Below are 22,034 nucleotides of genomic sequence, written 5' to 3'. Positions count from 1 at the left end.
CCGCCTACCTACTACATTGATAACATCTCACTGGAATCAGTCTCGTCATATAAATACCTAAGCGTTGACATTTCTTCAAATCTTAATTGGTCTCTTCATACCTAGAGCATAATTAAAAATGCTAACCGCATGCTAAGCTACTTAAGTCGTACCTTTTTTAATGTCCCTTCGAATTTGAAACTATATTGCTTTATAAAACACTAATACGATCTAAACTTGAGTATGCAGCACCCGTATGGGACCCTGCCCATGGCAACTTAATGATCTTGAGATGGTTCAAAATAACTCTGTGCGTCTCATCCTTGCTATCTACAACCGAACAGCGAGTATAACTGCTATGAATCTCTGCCTCCCTACACTGACATCGCGTAGAAAAGTGTTTCATCTCGCCCTGTTCCACAAGCTGTTTCATCATCCTGCTTTACGTGATCCCCTCATCCCCCAGCCAATTTATGTATCCCGCCCTATTGATCATAATATCAAAGTCGGAATTGTGTCATGCCACACGAAATGCTTCTCGCAGTCATTCCTGCCGCGAACCTCACGTGACTGGAGCCACCTTCCCGCAGAAGTTGCTGGCATAGTAAATTATGACCAGTTCCGCGTAGCAATAGCTAACATTGTATATTCAGATGCTTAATAAATTTTATTGTAACCAACTGTTTTTCCTCACTGTTTTTGTATATTTACCACTCCCCCTCTGTAATGCCACTGGCCCAGAGGAATAATGTAAATAAATAAATAAAAGAGGACTGTTTGCGCTATACATGGGTAGTTCCAATAAGTTGGTTGTGTCGCCTCCCAGGCTCCACGTTGCCAATGAAACGCTGAGCAGTGTAATTCAAGATATGCAAATCATCGTTGTTCGTCTCTTGTTTATTCTTCTTGTGATATTTAGCGTGCCTATAAAGAACTGTATTTTTGTTGTTTTAGAAAGGGCCACGTTTATTTGGTGTTGTCCTTGCTTTTCTTACCTTTAATAAAAATATTTCCAAATAATGTTTTGTAATTACATTTGGTAATTTTCATCTGTATTCTAGTGAATTTTATGGTGTTTGTATTGCCATAACTATTGTATATATTGCTACGGACGCTGGGAGGACGACGAAGTGGTTGGTAACGAAGACGACGCTGAGGCGCGCTTGTGTGCTGAGTCTACTCCAAGCCATCGGTTCCTTGCGTAGCAGGTTACCTCTGCTCTTTCTACTGCTGCTTCTAGCCGCCACGTATCATTTGGTGGAGGTTGCTAAATTCGATCCCCGACCTCAAGCTGGCTGTCCGTCGTGGCCGCCGTCTCGCCAACATGTCTACCGAGTCCGAGCCATCTCCCCCTCCGTCAACACCGCCAGCGGTCGTCGTCGCCCACCACCGCGAAACGGGCACGTTCTGCGGCACAGACGACGTTGATGTGGACGACTGGCTGGCCCTTTACGAACGCGTCAGCACGCACAGCAGGTGGGATCCAACGCTGATGCTCGCTAATGTGATATTTTACCTGACCGGCACCGCGAGAGTGTGGTTCGAAACCCACGAAGATGACTTGACCTCATGGGACATATGTAAGCAGAACCTCCGCGACCTCTTCGGAAAACCCATCGGCCGCCAACTCGCCGCCAAGAAGGCACTCGCGTCCCGCGCCCAAACTTCCTCCGAGCCATACATATCCTACATACAAGACGCCCTCGCCTTGTGCCGTAAAGTTGATAAAGACATGTCCGAAGCAGATCGAGTTGGCCACATACTGAAAGGCATTGCCGACGATGCCTTTAATCTGCTTCTATGCAAAGACTGTTCCACGGTCGCTTCTGTTCTTGAGGTGTGCTGCCGTTTCGAGCAAGCCAAACACCGGCGCATTTCTCACCGTTTTGACCGGCTGCCGAACACTGCTGCTAGCTCCTCCTGTGAAGATCTGCCAACATTGCTGCAGCCTTCCGACCCGGCTAACTTAACCCGTATCGTGCGCCGCGAACTGGAGGCGATGACGTCCGCTGTTTCTTCCTTGCCACTGCCGGACAACACCTTGGCCCTCATCCAAGCCGTCGTTCGCCAGGAGGTTGCGAACTTGGCCGTCCCTTCTCCTCGCGTCGTGAACAACGCACATGCCAGCCCGGACCCTCCAGTGATCGCAGCTGCCACTTACAGTCGCAGCTTCTCGCCTCGGTACCGATATCGCAATCCTGCCGAATGGCGTACCTCTGATGACAGGCCGATCTGTTTTACCTGCTCTCGCGTCGGACACATCTCCCGTCACTGCCGCAGCCGTTGGTCCCCGCCACCTCGCCCCTACTCCTTCGTCGACCACCGCAACGACTACGGCCCGCACCGCTTCACACTACGACCCGATCCGCTCCCTGACGAGCCCGCTCCGCACGCTCGTGGGTCCAGCCGCTCACCTTCCCCATTAGGCCGCCGCTCCCGTTCTCCTCCCACACGCCGCAGCCCTTCTCCTTCGACCTCCCGCCATTTCTCGGAAAACTAGCTGATGCAGAACCCGGAGGTGACGCTGCATCATTGACCCGGCCTGAAAATCATCTCTTGACCCCCGCTGCCCAACGTAATCTCTTGAATGTTCTCGTGGATGGTGTCCCGGTCCTTGCCCTCATTGGTACTGGCGCCCAAGCGTCTGTCCTGAGCTCTTCTTTGCGCCGCCGTCTGAAGAAAGTTTTAACGCCTGCCGCCATGTCCACGGTTCGCGTCGCCAATGGCAGCCCCGCTGCCGTGATTGGAATGTGCACTGCGAGAGTCAGCATTGCCGGGCGTCATATACCCGTTCTGTTCACCGTCCTGACCCGGTGCCCTCAGGACATAATCCTTGGCCTTGACTTTTTAACCGCCCATTCAGCTCTTATTGACTGTTCCTCAGGCCTTCTTCGATTGGATCTGCCCCTGTGCAATGACGACTCCACCAGCTCACCTCGCCTTCAATCCACCGAGTTTGCTCGTCTCCCGCCACAAACTACTGTCTACATCCCTCTGTCGCCTTCTCCTCCCGTTCCTGATGGAGACTACGTCGCCTGACCTATCACCGCTGTGATTCTGAATCGTAATGTCCTCTTTCCTCACACCATTGTCCACATCACCAACAACTGCACCTGCCTCCCTGTCCTCAACTTCAGCCTGTCCCCTCAGGTACTTCCGACCGGCATTTCCCTTGCTGATCTGTCCCCATTGACCGATTGCACAGTTTCTGTCCTGGCTCCTGACCCAACGACTGCCGTCTCCAATGTCCCTACATCGCAACCCTCCCGTGAGGACTCTATTTCCCGGATGATAGCGGCCGATCTGCCCTCTGCTGATTCTACAGCTCTTCACAGCCTTTTGTCCTCCTACAGTGATATTTTTGACCTTGGGAACCGTCCCTTGGGTCAAACCTCTGTTGTCGCCCACCACATTGACACCTGCGAAGCCCGCCCTATTCACGGACGGCCCTATAGGGTCTCCCTCGCAGAGCGCCGTGTTATTCAGGCAGAGGTGGACAAGATGCTGGCCCGCAACATCGTTGAGCCTTCGAGTAGTCCTTGGGCGCCCCGTGTCGTGCTTGTTAAAAAGAAAGATCAAACCTGGCGATTCTGCGTCGATTACCGCCATCTGAATGCCGTCACAAAGAAAGACGTATACCCTTTGCCCCGAATTGACGACGCTCTCGACTGCTTGCACGGCGCCAGTTACTTTTCGTCCATCGATCTTCGCTCAGGGTACTGGCAGATCGCTGTCGATGAACGGGATCGGGAGAAAACCGCCTTTGTCACCCCGGACAGCCTGTACCAATTTAAAGTTATGCCTTTCGGCCTGTGCAATGCCCCTGCGACCTTCGAGCGCATGATGGACTCCCTCCTGCGCGGTTTTAAGTGGACGACATGCCTCTGCTACTTAGATGACGTGATTGTTCTTTCGTCCACATTCCAAAGCCACCTGCATCACCTTTCAGCCATCCTTGCCGTCTTCCGCCGCGCTGGTCTTCAGCTGAACTCGAAGAAATGTACCTTCGGCCGCCGTCAGCTCAAGGTCCTTGGCCACTTGGTCGATTCTGCTGGGATCCAACCCGACCCCGACAAAGTCCGCGCCGTGCGTTCATTTCCTACTCCGCGCTCCTCCGGTGATGTGCGCAGCTTTCTCGGCCTATGTTCCTATTTCCGCCGGTTCATCCAGAACTTTTCGGAAATAGCCCGACCTCTTACCACGCTCCTCAAGAAGGACATCCCGTTCTCTTGGGGACCCCCCCAAGCTGACGCCTTCAGAGCCCTTATCAGTGCCCTCACTGCTCCACCTGTGTTGGCGCACTTTGATCTTCAGCCCCTACGGAACTTCGGACCGATGCGAGCGGCCATGGCATTGGTGCCCTACTTGCTCAGCGGCAACGCAACAAGCTTCGCGTTATTGCGTACGCCAGCCGTCTCCTTTCTGTGTCAGAGCGCAACTATTCTATCACCGAGCGGGAATGCCTCGCTCTGGTTTGGGCTATTGGAAAATTCCGCCCTTACTTGTTTGGATACCCTTTCTCTGTTATCACGGATCACCACGCCTTATGCTGGCTTTCTTCGCTCAAAGACCCTACTGGCCGGCTGGGGCGCTGGGCTCTTCGCCTTCAAGACTACACATTTTGTGTCGTCCACAAGTCCGGCCGCTTGCACCAGGACGCGGATTGCTTGTCCCGTTACCCTGTCGATCCGCCTTCCTCCAACGAATGCGAGGCTGACGCCTGCGTCTTATCCATCTCGGTTTTCCGCAACATTGCGCACGAACAGCGCTTGGATTCGTCGCTACGTTCCCTCATCGACCTCCTCACTGCTAACCGCTGTGATGCGTCCCTCGTCCCGTTTGTGCTCCATGAGAACGTCCTCTACCGGCGCAATATGCGGCCTGACGGCGCTGACCTCTTGCTCGTGGTACCTCAACACCTGCGCAGCAGCGTCCTTGAACAGCTTCATGACGTTCCCACGGCCGGTCATCTTGGAGTCTCCCGCACCTACGACAGCGTGCGCCGCCGCTTCTTTTGGCCCGGTCTATACCGTTCTGTCCGCCGTTATGTGGCCGCTTGCGAACTGTGCCAACGGCGGAAGACGCCCTCGGTTCTCCCTCCCGGGCACCTTCAGCCGATTCCCATCCCCGTAGACCCGTTTTCCCGTGTCGGCTTCTACCTGCTCGGCCCTTTTCCGGTGTCTGCTATGGGAAACAAATGGATCGCGGTCGCGACGGACTACTCCACGCGCTACGCTATTACTCGAGCGATCCCAACCAGCTGCGAAACTGATGTCGCTGACTTTCTCCTGCACGATGTCATACTCCACCACGGTGCTCCCCGTCACCTGCTCACCGATCGCGGTCACTGCTTCCTTTCCAAAGTGGTCGCCGAACTCCTCCGCTCCTGCTCCGTCCGTCATCAATTCGCCACGGCCTACCATCCGCAGACGAACGGCCTCACTGAACGTCTGAGCCGTACCCTCACCTACATGATTTCCATGTACGTCTCGGACCATCACCGCGACTGGGATATTAGCCTTCCATTTGTTACATTCGCCTACAATTCTACGCGTCACGATACAGCCGGTTTCTCCCCTTTTTACCTTCTCTTTGGCCGCGATCCTTCGCTGCCCTTCGACAGTGTACTGCCCGCCACCGCCTCCATGAGTCCTTACGCTCGGGACGCCATCGCTCGCGCCGACGCTGCCCGTCTTGTCGCCCGCCAGCGGCTGTCGGCCTCCCAAGTCAATCAGAAACGACGTCATGACTGTCGCCGTCGTGAAGTTACCTACTCTCCTGGTTCCCTTGTGTTACTCTGGATCCCTTCCCACCGTGTGGGCCTTTGTGAAAAACTGCTCCCCCGATATACAGGCCCTTATCGGGTCGTACGTCCGGTGACCGCGGTGACGTATGAGATCACCCCGCTACATCCGCCATCTCCGGCCGCTGCACCCCGCACCGACATCGTCCATGTGTCCCGCCTCAAGCCTTACAACTCGCCGTCTAGCTGGCCTGTGTAGTTGAGTTAATTGGTTGTAAACTACCGGTGGGATTAGCCTTGCAGTTGCTGCCGGCAATTGCTCCACCGTAGCGACACTTAAATAGAAATCACAGAAACACTGTCCGCAAAAACCCAAATAGACACTCCTGAGGTCACCATGTGGAGGCCAAATCCGTGTCCTGCAGGTAAAGTAGAAGAAGGCGAGAAGCATCCCTTCTACTCGACTGGCTCCCGCGCGGGAAAACAATGTCCTGAAGAGAACTGTGAGGAACTCCTGCCTTCTTGAGGGATCCGAATAACACAGCCCGTTCCGCGTTGTACAAAGTACAGCACAAGAGGTAATGTTCTGTCACCACACACACCAAGCGTTGAACACAATGGTGACAACGCTAGGCCAGTCTTATACATCCACGCTGGCGTACGAGCAAAATCCGTGCGAACGCGGTGCAGCAAAGTGGCTTGGTACCTTTTGAGACCCTTGGTCACACATGGCTGATGAGGAGAGCTCCACAAAGAACGGAAGTGGCACAACACCACATCTCTGAACATTTGCTTGACTTCATGAGGAACTCCATGTACTGGAATCCCGGAGAGAGCTGTATGGGCGAGGTTGTCTGCTATCTCGTTGCCTAAGAAACCTATGTGCGAGGGCACCCATTGAAAACGTATAGAGAAGCCTTTGCTATGTAGATTCTGCACCAAACGTAGCGATCTAAGACTCAAGGCATCAGTGGGGAACCCGTACTCTAACCTTTGAAGGGCAGATTTTGAATCCGTAATTATGACAGTAGGTTGAGGCGTACAACACCGTAGCTTCTTTAGGACTGCCTCAATGGCAACGCTTTCGGCCATTGTGGAGGACACGACTTTAGTAAAACGAACAGACCAATCATACTTCAAAGATGGAATATGAAAAGCAGCTGCACTAGATCCTCTGACCTTGTCCACAGAGCCGTCTGTAAAAATTTGAAGATGACTGGCATATTCGGTATCAAGATGTTCCAGTACGAGCGAACGCATTTCCGCTAAAGAAGAATTCCGCTTAGCGCGAACGTGGGGAATTGTCAAGGAACAATCGAGGCTCGGAAACGACCAAGGTGGCTTCAACGTCTTAGGTCGATCTCGAAGGTCGAGACCCAGAGAACGCAGAGTATTTAAAGCCAAGTACGCCCGAGACTCCGATCTCTTTCGAAGGCGCTGTAGAAGCGCTCTCCCGGCAACAGTCTCTCTGAAGCGGCCAATTTGCAGCAAAAGCCTTTGTGAAGCGGCTAGCCGAAGAGGTTTCGATTGAGACTCATACAGTACTGCATTGTTTGGAGCAGCCTGCGGAACGCCGAGAGCCCTCCTTAGTCCCATTCTGTGCAAAACCTCAAGGCGTTCCAGCTGCGATACCGAGGGGGAAATTAAAGAGAGCTGGTACATTATGCGGCTTGTCACCAGGGCATCGTGAAGCCTGATCATTGAAGCAGGATGGTTTCCTCATTGCTCACTAGCAACTCTACGAAGCACATTGAAATCTAAGGTTCGACGAAATCTCGTCTGGTCGGGTGAATACATTGGCGAAAATAACGAAGCGCCGACCAAAAGGTAGCGTGGCTTTTTGGGCTTGTTGGTACATAGTTCCAATACACTGTAGCGCAGCAAAAGACGAGGACACAAGAGACGAGAGACGAACACCACGAGCGCTAACTTCCAATAAATTTTATTCTCCTGAAGCATCACATTTATACACCAGAAAACAGTTATCACACGTGCGAACAGTATCAATTTCTTAGAAAAACGAGCTCTTTATCTGAGAGGAGAATGGAAGGTGTGCTTACACACGAGCATCCTGACCTATTTATCTTTACGGCTTCAATGATTTCGCGCGTTAACCTTTCTCTACTTTTTCCTATCACAAGACTTTTATCAAAGAAAGGCTTACAGGGTTTTGACTTGCATGCGAGAATGTGGTCAACCAGCGATCCGCCTTGCCCGTTTCTGACGTTGCGAGCGTGTTCCATTAGGCGCTCGTTCAGACATCTCCCCGTCTGGCCGATATAGTGTTTCCCGCATGACAAGGGAATTTGATATACAACACCTTCATCGCACGTGACGTAGGGCTTCTGGTGCCTAGTTGCGCATCCGCGCGCTTTGTTGGTGTTGGTTTTTCCCAGTTTGCACAACGTTGCAAGTTTTTTCGGCGCCGAGAACACGACGGTCGCATTCGCTCGTTGACCAATTCTTTTTAAATTGTGGGAAATCTTGTGCAGATAAGGTAATACAACAAGGTTTTTCCGTTCACGAGGAACTGGGTTTGGATTACATTGATTTTTCATTCTCTTAACAAGTTTTTCTGCAACAGAAACTTGAACATGGGAGGGGTATCCGGCATTAGTAAGCCTCTTGGACTGCTCTTGAAAACTATCGGTCATCATGTTCGTCTCTCGTCTCTTGTGTCCTCGTCTTTTGCAGCGCTACAGTGTATTGGGAACAAAAGGTGTTGTCAAGATGGAAGGACGTTTCGACTTCCACACGGCGGGCCAATGACTCATTTTTCGCACCTACGATGTGCATATAGCTCACGTGCCTGCGTGCAAGCTTCGTCACGAGTTGGTGTCCGTAAAGAACAAGCTAAAAAAGGAAAAGTTTCCCGGAGTAATTTATAAAATCCCCTGCTCAGACTGCGATCACTCCTACATAGGTGAAAGCGGAAACTGAAAGACGGCTGAATGAGCGCAAGAATGATGTCAAGAAAAAGAAGGCTTGTTCCAACGCACTGGCTGAACACGTTGAAAACACGAAGCATGATATCGCTTCGGAAGAAGCGGCAATTATCGGCCGTGAGAAAAACTGGATGTCACGCCAATATCTGGAGTCTTTGTTTATCCAGACAACAGATCAGACGCTCAACCGTAACATCGGCAATCTACCGCCCTCGTACGCTAGATGCCTGCGACGATTAACACAACGTACTTAAGCTTTGTGTGCGAAATTTTGCCATCAGTGAACAAGACTTCCGTGTGGAAGTCCAAACGTCCTTCCATCTTGACAACACCTTTTGGTCGGCGCTTCGTTATTTTCGCCTACGAAGCACATTGAGCCGCGAAGATAGTGAAGCCACAATCGAGTCCACAGCTCGTCGCCACTGTAGACGTGAGTCAATAGTGACGCCCAAAAAACGTATGTGGTTAACCTGACGAAGGCAAGACTGATCAAGGTCTATGCTCAGCCGCGCATACCGTCGTCCCCTACCTGGAAACAGGACGAAGCCAGATTTTTCCACCGAGAGAGTCAACCCAACACCTTGAAGGTAACTTTTAACTGAAAGCACGGCCTGTCGCGCTGATAGAGCTAAGCGTTTGTGTTGATATCCGGTTAACCAAAGACAAATGTCGTCTGCATATATCGACATATGGACATGCCTACAATGTTTTTGCACTTTTGCGGGAAGACCAGCCATGACAACATTAAAGAGCGTTGGGGACAGGACACTACCCTGAGGTACACCTCGCGATACCGCCCTTTCGGAGCTCATTGTACTGCCTAACCGCACTCGAAATTTACGATCACTGAGAAATGAGTGAATGAATCGCAGAAGATAGCCCTGTACGCCTGTGACCTGCAGACTATTCAGTATTGAGCTCTGGAGGACGCTATCATAAGCCTTTGATACGTCTAGGAAAATAGCTAGTGTTGAAAGTCCAAAAGCACTCTGATGTTCAATGTGGCTTATCAAGTCCAGGACGCTATCTTGTGCGCTTAAACCTGTGCGGAATCCAGTCATGCATGCTGGTAGTGCCCTTCTATCCTCAAGCCACCAAGACAAACGCTTACTTGCCATCTTCTCCATGAGCTTAGCCACACACGACGTCAGCGATACAGGACGATACGAGGCCGCGTCTGTCATCTCTTTGTTGGCCTTCAGCAGCGGCACTACACAAGCCACCTTCCATGAAGGGGGAACGTCACCAGACTCCCACACTCGATTGAGATAGGTTAGGAGCATCTTCCGGTGTTCCAGAGGCAGGTTCTGTAACATTTGATTGGTAATGCCGTCAGGACCTGGTGCACAGCGACGCCGCAGGCTGCGGAGCGCTGTCTGTAGTTCTCGAAGTGTGAACGGGCCGTCCATAACAGACGGAGACGTAGCAGGCAGAGCGCAGGGATGAATGCCTGGTCTGGAATTTACAAATGCATCCGCAAATTCCTCTGCCAAGCACACGAGATGTTTCTGCGTGCGCAATGCAAGCGCCTCGAAAAGTTTACTCGGACGAGAGCCACCTGCAAGACTGCCAACGACACGCCAAATTCTTGTTATCGGTGAGAAAACAGTCAAACTAGCGCAAACGGATGCCCACTGGGACCTACAGAGCTTGTTCGCATGACGTCTAATGGAAGAGTTGAGCCTGTTGAAAGTTGTCTTCAAGGCTCTGTCGTCCTTCTTCCGCAACAGTTGTCGCTCCGCCCTTCTGCGCGCTGCGCAGAGGTTCCCGAGTTTTAAATCCGGAGTCGGAAAATGATCAGGTAGCTTGAGCGCCGTGGTAACAGCCATCTTAGCATAAATCATTTTGTCTGTCACATCACCGGAAACGCAGGCTAAGTGCTCCCTGTATTTGTCCCAATTAACAACATGGCAAATTTTAGGACCACGCAGAAGGAAGTCGGCAGTAAACACAAATATCGGGTAGTGATCACTTCCCATTCGGTCAGCTCTAGTTGACCACTGCACACGGACGTCAGGTGAATGTAAGGTTAGGTCTATAGATGTGGGTGAGGTTGGAGGCCGAAAGAAAGTGGGACTTCCGTCATTTGCCACGCACAGGTCCAAACTGTCGATGACTTCTACAAGTTGGCGTCCGCGAGGATCTGTGTTCCTGTCACCCCAGGCAGGGTGGTGGGCGTTGAAGTCACCGCAGATGACTCTGGGTGCTGGGCAGCGGTCACAAAGTTGCTGGAGGAACAAAGCCATATCGACCTTCTTCCGCGGGGAAACGTGTACTGATGCAATGGACAGAGTTCGGAAGGCGAGCCGAATCCTCACAGCCACTACCTCAATACTGTCGGTGCAAAGATCGGTGACGTTCAAAGCCACATGAGGAATCTCCCTTCGTATGTAAAGGGCGGCACTTCCTGCGGGAAAAGACTTTATGCTGCAATTCTTGTGGGCGACGTATCCCAGCAAAGACCTCCCGCTTGGCAAGCCAGCCTCCGAGAGGGCCAGTACTGGAACACAGGTCTCTTTCAAGAACAATTTATGTTCTGCTAATCGACTTATAATCCCAGCGCAGTTCCATTGCATGGTAACGGCACTTTTCTAGGGTTTTTAGTTGCAACAGGTTGAAGAAAACTAGCCATCTAGGAGTTGAAGTTCTCTGCGAAGGCGGTGATTAAGGTCTCAAAGGAAAGCACCAGCTGTATAAAGTTCTTCAAAGTGCCAGGCTGCATCGCTTGGCTATATGAACGCAGGACATCAAACAAAACGCGTAGAAGGTCGGAGAGATTCCGGCTTTTGAGCTCCTTATTTTTCTGCACGCACTGGCGCACCACTTCGACAAAAGACGGGGACTGGGACCCACTCTTGGCCACGGTAGCTGGTGTCTGCATCTCTTTAAGGCAAGGGGATGTCCTCCATGTTGTCGAGTCTTGCTGTGATCTGGTCGCTGAGGAACATGGACACTTTTTGCAGAAGCAGATCGAACAGCCAGCTCACCCTCGGAGGCCGTTGCCGACTTGCTCGGATCAGGTCATGCAGCGACGTCGCTTGCTACCACGTCCCGAGCTTCCGACTCGAGCGCAGGGAACTCTTCACTTCCATGTATCGGCTTCTCAGTAGGTTGTGGTTTGGGGCCACTAATGAAGGACTTGTGACGGTATAAGGCGCTTACACGGAATGTGCAGCCACTAAAACTCGCTGGATGGTCACCTCCACAATTAGCGGAAGCAAAATCTGCCTTGCACTCTTTGTAATCATGGCCACCACCACACCGCTTGCAACGTTGATCTTTGTTGCAAACTCTCGCTACATGTCCAAAGCTTTGGCACCTGAAGCACCGGGGAGGAGTTTCAACGAACTCGTGGACTGCATGTTTGGTGAAACCAAGGTCAATTATTCCAGGGTGCTCGGTGTTGGGAGCAAACGTTAGCACAATCGAGTTTGTAGGCTTCGCTGCCCATTGTTATTCTCCAGGCTCCACCCGGCGCATTAACCGTCGCACGTGCAGAACTCCTTGCGGTTTCAAGTAGTCAAGAAGGGCACTTTCCGAATACCACACTGATACTCCCCTTATAAAACATGTGTTAGTCATGTAGGAGTGTGGCAACCGGGCTTGAACTCGTATGCCACCGATCTGAGAGCACCGCAGAAGAATGTCTACTTGCTCTTCCGTTGAGATATCTAGATGAAGAGCCCTTTGCGTTGTGAAGCGACTGCGAATCGAAGCAGATCCCAGTAGTACTTTAATATCATCGAACAGCCTGATAGGGTTCCACTCTCTGAAGTCAACACCTTTCTCTTTTGGCTGAACTATCACTGGGATGCCGACTGTCCGGTGCTCCCGATGACTCACCACTTTGAAGCCATCCTTGTCCATTTCCGCCATGTCAGCCACTTCCTCGTCAGAGGCGACGATAGTTGAGTCGTCCCCACTGAGCGATGATGACGCACTGCACTGCTGGACGTCCCTGATGACTGGCAGATCCCCGCCATGTGATGCCATGGCCGCCTCCGCCCCACTGGGCTCCTTCGGATGGCGCTGTCCCTTTAAGGATACCGGCGCCGGAGCTGACGTACCCTTCCCGTAGGGACAGTACCGCCTTAAAGACACGGCCGTCTTCCAAGGATGGAAATAACCTAGCTGATAACTAGAAAACAAGGCAAAATTACTGAGCTGAGGGGACAACAGATCGAGCTGCGTTGTCTTCCTCTTCCTCCTCAGCTGGCCTGTGTAGTGCGCACCGGGACGGTGCTTTTGCCGCGAGGGGGGGGGGGGGGTCATGCTACGGACGCTGGGAGGACGACGAAGTGGTTGGTAACGAAGACGACGCTGAGGCGCGCTTGTGTGCTGAATGAATGAAAAACTTTATTGAATTCTTTTGGTCAGTTCCGGAGAGTCTCCTTGCAGCTGCGTCTTGGCGCTTGCCGCCGCCGCCGCCGCCGTCGGGGGCTCCTTAGCAAGGGTGGTCCCTCATTCCAGGGCTCCACTGGTCCTGGCCACCTCGCACGCGTGCTGCACCAATGCCCTTTGGGCGGTGAGCTCGCTGCTGGTGAGCAGGCCCTCCCATTGCTCCGCACTCGGGTTAGTCTGTTTGTGGAAGGTGTAATTGTGTTTACACTCCCATGTGACGTGGTAAAGTGTCGGGACGTCCCCGCACCAGGGGCAGCTGTCGCTGTACTGGGTGGGGAACATTTTGCTTAGGACGTGTAAGTTAAAGAAGGTGCCAGTCTGCAGCCTCCTCAAGCTGACCGCTTCTTGCTGTGTGAGGAGTTTGTGGGGCGGGGGATACTTGAACCTGCAGCCTCTGTAGCGATTTAGGATGTCTGCGTACGTCGGGTCCACCATAAAAGGGTGTGCTAAGAGTCTACTCCAAGCCATCGGTTCCTTGCGTAGCAGGTTACCTCTGCTCTTTCTACTGCTGCTTCTAGCCGCCACGTATCAATATCTATTGCATATTTATAGAGTAACGTGTATAACGATTACTGAAGTCTGATGCTTGAATTTTAATAAAGAATGTTTTGGATACAACATATGCGTCTCCTCACGGGATTAATCTTAGTGATGCAAAAAAAGCCTTGCTTCAGGAGGATCGACATCTGAGCTGTGTTGTCTTTTCTACGTTCTTGTTCGTGTTGAGTGCACTAAACTTTTCCTTAAAGCATAGCTTTTGCTGAAATCAGATTGCGGATTAATCACAAAATGAACATATGTGTTCGTGTTCACAACAGCACGCTTTTCAAGCAAGTTATGTTGTTTTCCTTATAATTATAACAATAAAAATAATCCCGTTGATTGCACTTCGTTCTTTTTAATTTGGTGTAATTAAAATGAAACAAGGCATATTTCCAGTAGCGTAGCAGGCGACAGGGGGGTATCAGGGGGCAGTGTTGGGAAAGGGGGCCTGCATGCGCATTAGCCCAGGGCCCCCATTTTTCTAAATCCGGCCCTGGCTGTGGTGAAGGCGCAGGGGGGACGCTGGCCGTCAGGTACTGCTCGATGTCACGGAGTCGTTCACCGTTGCGTGGCCGGGGTGCGTCTCGTGAAAACCCTCGCAGGCCCATTTGACGATACGGGCGGCGGCGCAATATGTGGCCGGCTTCACCGCAGTGAAAGCACAAGGGCTGGCTGTTCGATGTGCACCACGCGTGTGTTTTACTGAGAGGTGTTCATGCATCGGAGAGGCCAGGCGAAGTCGAAAACCGTTGTTGCGGTGCAGGAGGAGCAGGGCAGTAAAACGCGGGCGGTGCTGGCGCAGAGCTGCGAAACGCTTCACTGTACGTTATAACATACGGCTCAGGCGACGTGTGGGGACAGACCATTGGCTGCACAGCTCGACGGACTTCGTCACGAATGACGTCCGAGATGGCTCCGACACCCGGGTGTTACTCGACAGGGCGAAGCTTCTGTAGCACTTCCCGCGCATTGCTCCTGACAAGCTCACGGAGGGCCTCTCTATCGGTGCCGAGCAGCGGCATGTTGGCCTCCTTAGCAGTTATATTCGCTGGACGGCCGTAATGCGCGAACCTCCGCTGAAAAGCGTGCTCCATGATTGCCGCCTCCCGAGGAAAGTCAGCCACTGTGCTAGGAGGGTCGCGCACAAGTCCTACGAGAAGCTGCTCTATGACTCCTAGCATAAGATGACATACCTTCTTCGCTTCAGACATGGTAGGATCTGCCGGTTGAAGAGTCGCGTCATGCCTTCTACGAACATGGCGACGCTCTCATTTGGCCGCTGCGCTCGGGACTGCAGGGCAACTTCAGCTCGCTCCTTCCGTTCGTTACTGCCGAAGGTGTCGAGCAACTGTCACCGGAAGTCTTGCCAGCTGAAGATAGCCGACTCGTGGTTTTCAAACAACGTCTTGGCGGAGTCTTCCAGGGCAAAATAGACATTCCGTACCTTGCGGTCCTCGTCCCACATATTAAACGCAGCGACCCGGTCGTAGCTGGCCAAGCAGTCTTCCACTTCTTCGAACTTGTCGCCATGTAACGACGCGGGAGTGCGTGGCGCATGGAGCAGCAGCGGTGCGGAGCTGACGGCATTCTGGATTACCTGCCTTGCCGGAGTGGCCGTCATTGCGCGGGGTGGTGCCGTCAGGGGTCGAAACTCAGGATCCAACCCTCGCAAGCGGCGACTTGCCTTGTGTACAGGTGTCGCGTGCACGGGGTATAGCTGGGCGTCGTCGGAGGCTCCATGGAGCTCTTCGTGCATTGGGCACCTACCAGCACCTCCACCAAACTGTCACCGAATGCCGGCAGAAAGGGCAAAGGGACACACCGGGACTAGCAAAGCAGACACACTCAGCGAACCAACGCACGAGCCGGGGAAGACAACTAGGACAAGCGGGTGCTGTCGCACCGCATGGCGGCGCCAGTAAATGACTAACAGTGTGGCAATATGGTGAAACATTTCATAATTTTAGGTTCAGAATCTTGGTTGGATGACCATATAGCTGACAGAGAAATGAAGCTGAGTAAGGTATGGCGCGGGCTAGTTGGTACTGCATTGTAAGACGAAAAGCGCGAGAACATGCAAGCAATGTGAAAAAAATGCAGTAAAATTTGGCATTCACTGCCGTGACTGTGAATATGAGGGTGGCGGCCATTGTGCTCCGGACTTCCCACAATCTGTAATTATCGACCGGCATCCTTCACAAATCACAAGAAAGATATTAGAAGCGCTGGAGATTGATAGGACGGGCAGTGGTTGCGTAAGCACGCCATCAATCGGCCTTTCAAAAAAGATGTATCTGAGCGGATATGAGCTACATGACGTTTTGTATGCTGCTGTCATTGTTAGTTTCTGTCTTCCCCCTTTTCATGTGCCTATATATCTTTCGATGTTTCCAATAAACGTCAGTTGGAAGGAAGGCCTCAGACGTTGCTGGCACATACCCGCTACGGAGGAGTGGCCAAGACACAGGCGGTTAATGGCTGGATACAGGAAAGTTTTGACGGGAAAAGGAGTGGTAATAATATGTAGTCTGATAGATTGGAAGACGGAAGGACAGGGGTCCTGTTAACATGGAGATCGAGGACAGGACAATGCATAACAGTACACATTGCCTGTAGTGTTTCAACATCGTACTGACTGAGAGCGGGAAAAAGGAATTAGAATGGGAGTCGCTGTGTTTCTTGAAGAAAATTTTGCACAGCAGAGCGCACACTCCTGTCGCTTCGTCCAAGCAAAGAAGCGCCAACGGAAAGAACAACCGCGGAGGACACAGGCAAACCCAGTTGATGAAATGGAATTTGCAAAAGACGCTTCCTCAAATGAGAGAAGCGGCGGCAGAACAGCAGGAAGTGATCTATTGTCTCAGGATCGGCACAAAAAGGGCACAATGGGGAAGCCGCCAGGCCAGATCTGTGAAGGTAGAAATTTAGAAGGGGAACCCGGCAACGCAAACGCGTGAAAGAGACTTCTAGTCTGCGCGAGCACGTCTTTGTTACTCTAAGGATGCAGAAGATGGTGATATTCGGGAGATGATGTAAGAGCCGAGGCAGCATATTCCTGAAATATTGTGTACCTGCTAAAACCTCACCGCAGCTGTATATGCACACGTTGGCAGGACAGCAAAAATTGGGCCGCAAAGGGAGGCTCTTGCTAAAGAATCTGCAACCTCATTTAAGTGAAAGCCCATATGACCTAGTACCCAAAGCAGCCTTACCGAATTTAGATTGAGCGGAGTGAGGAACTTAAAGAGGCGTAATGCGCGAGACTCAGTGGGTGAGGATAAGGAAGAGCAAATGGACAGAGAGTCTGTCATAACCACGACCTGGGAAACGGTAGCTTCTAATTTTCGTAAGGCTAAGATTACTGCTAATAATTCAGCCAGAAAAATTGGAGTGAAGCCAGGAAGACGGAGAGAAAAAATCCAATCCAGTGAAGGCGAAAAAAATTCCCACACCTGCCTTTTCGCGATCCTGCGAGGCATCGGTAGCAATGAGAACATGAGAGGGGAAGGACCTTAGGTGATCCTGCAACAGACCTTGAAGAAGCGGGAAGAGCTGTAGCTTTGCATTCGATACGAAAATGTCATCGAATTCAATCTGGACAGATGATGAGACGTTTACATTTGGCGGACATCTGTGAAATGAATATTTATGGGACCAAGCAGGGATTGCACGTAACATATCTGCGGAGTATGAAAACGAGACCACGTGTCACTAAAAAAGGCGGAAGGTTGACTAGGAAATATTATACTTGAAGCGTGAATAGGTGAGTCGCACAATTTAAAAATGTTTGAACTGTTAAAAGGCGAAACCTAGCTGATAACAATTGGATTCGCGCCTCAAGGTGCAGAACAGCATTGGCGACATATTTTGGAAGCCCCAGACAAAAGCGCAACGCCTCACGCTCCAAAAGCACAAGAGGGCGAAGTAGGCAGGAGCTCCTGAGAACAAAACACACCCGAACTCCAAAATTGGGCGGACGTACATTTTGTAAATCATCAGAAGTGTATGCCTTCTGCATATCCTTTTAAACGAACACTCGCGAAAGTCATAAAGGAAAAAAACCGTAAGAGAATTCACGTTTCGGCACCACTACGGGTGCCTTGTTCACAATGGGATGAAAAACGAGACGGGCTGCTGCTTATGTACGGAAAACGTTGCGTATCGTGCGGATGTATATCTCGGGTAGATTGCCCTGTGTCCTTTTAATCGCTTGGCTTGTCATTTGTATGTGAAGGAATTCCTTGAGCAGACGAGTAGATAATGATTTTTTCTATTTCAAGTATGCGCGCGGAATCCCAGTCAATCAGGTGGCCCGTGTTTTGCTGGTGTTCGGCGAGAGCGTTAGAAGTCACTTTTTTGTTTTTGACGTCACGCTGGTGTTCTTTGAATCGTCTCCTGAAGTCCCCTGTTTCGCATTTATAGGCTGCACCGCATTCTTTGCAAGGAATTTTGTAAACTACCCCAGGGTAGCTGGTCTTTTCAAGCGGGTTCTTTACTCGTACCAAATGGTTTCTGAGCTTGATGGATGGGACATGGGCAACTTGGATATCGTAGTCAGCCAGTATACGGCATAACGTCTCGCTGACACCAGGGGCATATGGGATGGCTGCACGTGTTTTCATTTTGGCTGCTCTTGCTTCGGCTTGAGGGGCCGCAGCGTGTCGTTCTTGTGATTGCAGCACTTGACGCGGGTATCCGTTCTTTGAAAGCTCCTTTCTTATGCGGCGGACTTCACGAGTTCTCTTGCATGGGCTTGAACAAAGCTTGAAGGCACGATTGTAAAGCGCCGCGGCAACTGAGCGTTTCTGCCCTATTGGGTGCGCAGAATGAAAATTCAGGTACTTCCCTGTGGGGGTAGGCTTTCTGTACACGCTCGTCGTTATGCCGTTTGCTGTTCGCTCGATGAGGACGTCGAGGAAAGGGAGGCGCCCATTGCTCTCGTCTTCCATCGTGAACTGAACGCTCTCTTGAAATGAGTTCAGGTGCCGTAGAAATTTTTCCGCATCCTGTCGTCGGATGATGCAGAAACAGTCGTCAACGTACCGCAGGAAAAACCTAGGTGGCGGGTCGAACGACGCAAGCGCACGACTCTATCGTTTCTAGGGCCAGGTTGGAGCAGACTACGGAAATGGAGGCTCCCATTGCTGTCCCGAAGATCTGCTTGTACATCGTCTTGTTGAAACACAAAGTATGTGTTTGACAAGCAGAATTTTAGGAGCCGGCACAAGTCGTCTGTCTCTATGGGCGTACGTTCTGGCTGAGACAAGTCGTTCTTCAGGGCATTCCTGCAACACTCGACTGCGAAGTCCACCGGCACGCAAGTAAACATGGACCTCACGTCGAATGACACCATAATGTGATCATCGCCAAAAGTCGTAGTCTTCAGTTTGTTGATGAAATGTGCCGAGTCCCTGACGTTCGTAGGCGTGTTTCCTGCCAAAGGCGCCAGTACCCGGTGGAGGTATCCCGACAACTTGTTCAGTGGTGACCGTGTGAAGTCAACAATCGGGCGAAGTGGTACTTCCTTCTTGTGTATCTTGGGCACCCCGTATATAGCTCTCTTACGGTTTTTTTCCTTTATGACTTTGGCGAGTGATCGTTTAAAAGGATATGCTGAATTTCCCTCGCCAGACGGGTTTCCGTCGAACCCTCAACTATGTATGCCTTCTCATGCCTGACCTAGCACTAAAAAGCCTGCGTAGGATGTCAATGGCCCGAACTCCTTTTGCAGAAACTTGCTCAATGCGTGGCCGCCAGCATAGAGTAGAGTCATATATTACTCCGAGATACTTCATCGTCTGAACTTGAGGTATCATGTTATTTCTATAAACCAGGCACATGCTTACAGGAACAGAAACCAGAAATACTAACAATTCGCGTTTCTTCACATTGAGGGAAAGATGGATTCTTCATAACCAGTTGTCAAGAACATTGAGGTAATTTTGCAGGGTTCGATAAAGAGTGTGACTGTCACCTTCTGATGCAAAAACTGCAATATCGTCGGCGTACACATAAGTTTTCATATTTTGAATGCATAGAATTGAGCTTAGAAAAATGTTAAAAAGAACAGGTGAAAGAACTGATCCTTGCGGTACACCTCTTGTCTGTGGAAATCTCCTTGAGGAAACATCATTTTGGCAGCAGTAAAATTCACTATTTTTCAAAAAAAAAACAGAAATCCATGCTACAAAATAGCTTGGGAAGTTCACTTCCTGTAATCTTAGTAACAGAGTCGAGTGCTCCACGCTGTCGTATTCTTTACTGACATCCAAGGTGACAAGCGCAGCAAACTGTTTTCTATTGCGAGCTAATTTAATACGACTCTCTAGGTCAGTATGAGCACACCAAATTGAACAACCCGGCCTGAAACCAATTTGACATGGATTCAAGAGAGCATTTTCTGAAATGAATGACATGACCCGGTGAGAAGGACCCTTTCCACCAATTTCACTAGGTTCGATATTATTGAAATTGGGCGTATGTTGTCTATAGTTAAGCTCTCTCCTAGCTTTTTAAGCAATGAAACTATTTTCGCAAGACGCCACTCATGACCCAACCAACACAAAACCTCCTCAAAATCTCCCAGAAATATCCCATCAGGACATTTGGAATGTTACCAGGAGGTCCTCATTTTTCCCGAAGACAATCAAAAAACGTCCCCACAACTAGCCGTGTCCAAAAAGTTGCGCGTTCCAGGGACAGCCCCAAAAGGTTAATTCTAGATTTCTCGGCTCTGGCTCGCTGCCCTGGCTAGCTGCCCATGCTAGGGAGGTGGCAGCTCTCCGGCGCGAAGTCGGTCGCATAGTGGCCCTCGACCTGAACGCCGTAGGTCCGGCGCCTTCTAGCGTCGCCGCCGCCGCCGTATCCGACGCTGCCATCGCTGGGCCTGCGGTCGAAGCCGCCAACGGTGTGCTCGGCGCGGGAGCGTCTTCGCCGCAGTAGCTACTGGGGGATCTGGATTTGCCCACGTTCGACGGCAGCGTGTCGTGGGATGCCTACCGCATCCAGCTCGACGACACGGTGGCGGCGAGAGTCTGGAGCGAGCACACGAAGGCCAAGATGCTCGTCGCCAAACTGAGGGGCCGTGCGACGGAGCTGCTTCGGAATGTGCCTCCGGACCAGCTAGACTGTTACCCTGTTCTGGCGGGCCTCCTCGCTGACCACTACGGAGCCTCACGTCATCCACAAGTGCAGTACCACCGCCAAGAGCCCGGAGAGACGTACCAGGACCTGGCCGCAGCCGTTGCGCGACTGGCTCAGGAGTCGCTCCCGGAGGCGCGGGGACGCCGTGGCCCTGATCGGCACCGAGGCGTTCGTGGATGCCATCCGGGATGTCGAGGTGCAGTTTTGGGCGCCCTGGTTCCGTCCGCGCCGCCGAGACGGAATCATCCTTGCTGGCCACGCTTGGGTCGCTACCGTCTGCCGGACACGGCGCCCCGGTGCTGGTTCATCGATCCGCGGCCCCTACTGCGGCCTCTGCCCAGCGTGTTCACCGCGACCTAGGCGCGACCTGCTTCCGCTGCGGCCAGCGGGGACACTACGCGAGAGACTGTGCCAGGCCTTCCGCGGCGGGAAACGATTTGGCGGAACTCAGGGGGCACAGTTCTGTCCCCACACATTCATTCTCCGCGTCCTCTCATTTCGTCGCTTTCGGATACGCCTGACACGCCTTACGTGCTGGTCGCCGTTACCCTGCTTGGCCGGGATGCAAGGGCCTTGGTCGACACAGGAGCGGCTGTCAACGTGTTGAACAAGTCGCTGGTTGCCATCGCGCCCCATCTGCTTTTGCCAGCCTCCAAAACCCGACTCTTGGCCTTTAAAGTGGCCATTACATGGTCGTTCTTCATATTGCCGTTTTGTGCTTCAGTAACTAATACAAGAGCTTATTACTGAATTTCCGAAATTTGGCTGCCCTGGACGCGCTGTATATTAAAAAAAAATGCGATCTAAATTGAGACCGGGAGACTCCTCCCACCGGCAGCGACCGCCATATTGAATGCTGTTGTGACGTCACTAGGGCATACACGGAGAAACATAGTCCGTTCTCGTTGCTGCAATACGCGCAGCGAGGTCTCATTCCCCCCTGTGCTTTCGCGGGAGATCGAAGTAGCAGTCGGCCCCATATATGAGTGACTGGTGCCGCAGTAGCGATAATAACAGTACCGCAGTTTTTCTTCGGTATAGGTAGGGTCCGGTCACACTATATATAGGCCGATGCGACGGCGATTGACGATTCGTGGGCTGGTCGGTATGCAAATGCAGTCGCTGGCTCACCGCGGTCTGTCACGATAGACGAACGACGCCAGCACGATCAACGACCGCGTATTGTGGCAATGTTAAGAGCCAGCTTAGTGGGAACCAGAAGAATGTGGTTTGGGACTAGTTGCTATGATATTCTATAAACTAAATAATTTTCAATCTTA

General features: G+C 51.7%; 1 protein-coding gene across 1 annotated transcript; it reads left to right on the top strand.

Annotated features, from left to right (window-relative positions):
- The first annotated feature begins 1,303 nt into the window (after positions 1-1,303).
- Positions 1,304-21,114, top strand: LOC144127715 (uncharacterized). Its single transcript, XM_077660625.1, has 2 exons — positions 1,304-2,119; positions 20,554-21,114. Exons 1-2 carry the CDS (start codon positions 1,304-1,306, stop codon positions 21,112-21,114), a joined length of 1,377 nt encoding a protein of 458 aa, XP_077516751.1.
- The last annotated feature ends 920 nt before the right edge of the window (positions 21,115-22,034 follow it).

The sequence above is a fragment of the Amblyomma americanum genome, chromosome 4 (assembly GCF_052857255.1).
Source record: "Amblyomma americanum isolate KBUSLIRL-KWMA chromosome 4, ASM5285725v1, whole genome shotgun sequence".
Taxonomy (NCBI): Eukaryota; Metazoa; Arthropoda; class Arachnida; order Ixodida; family Ixodidae; genus Amblyomma; species Amblyomma americanum.
Note: the sequence above shows the minus strand (reverse complement) of the source record. Positions and strands in the feature narration are given on the sequence as shown.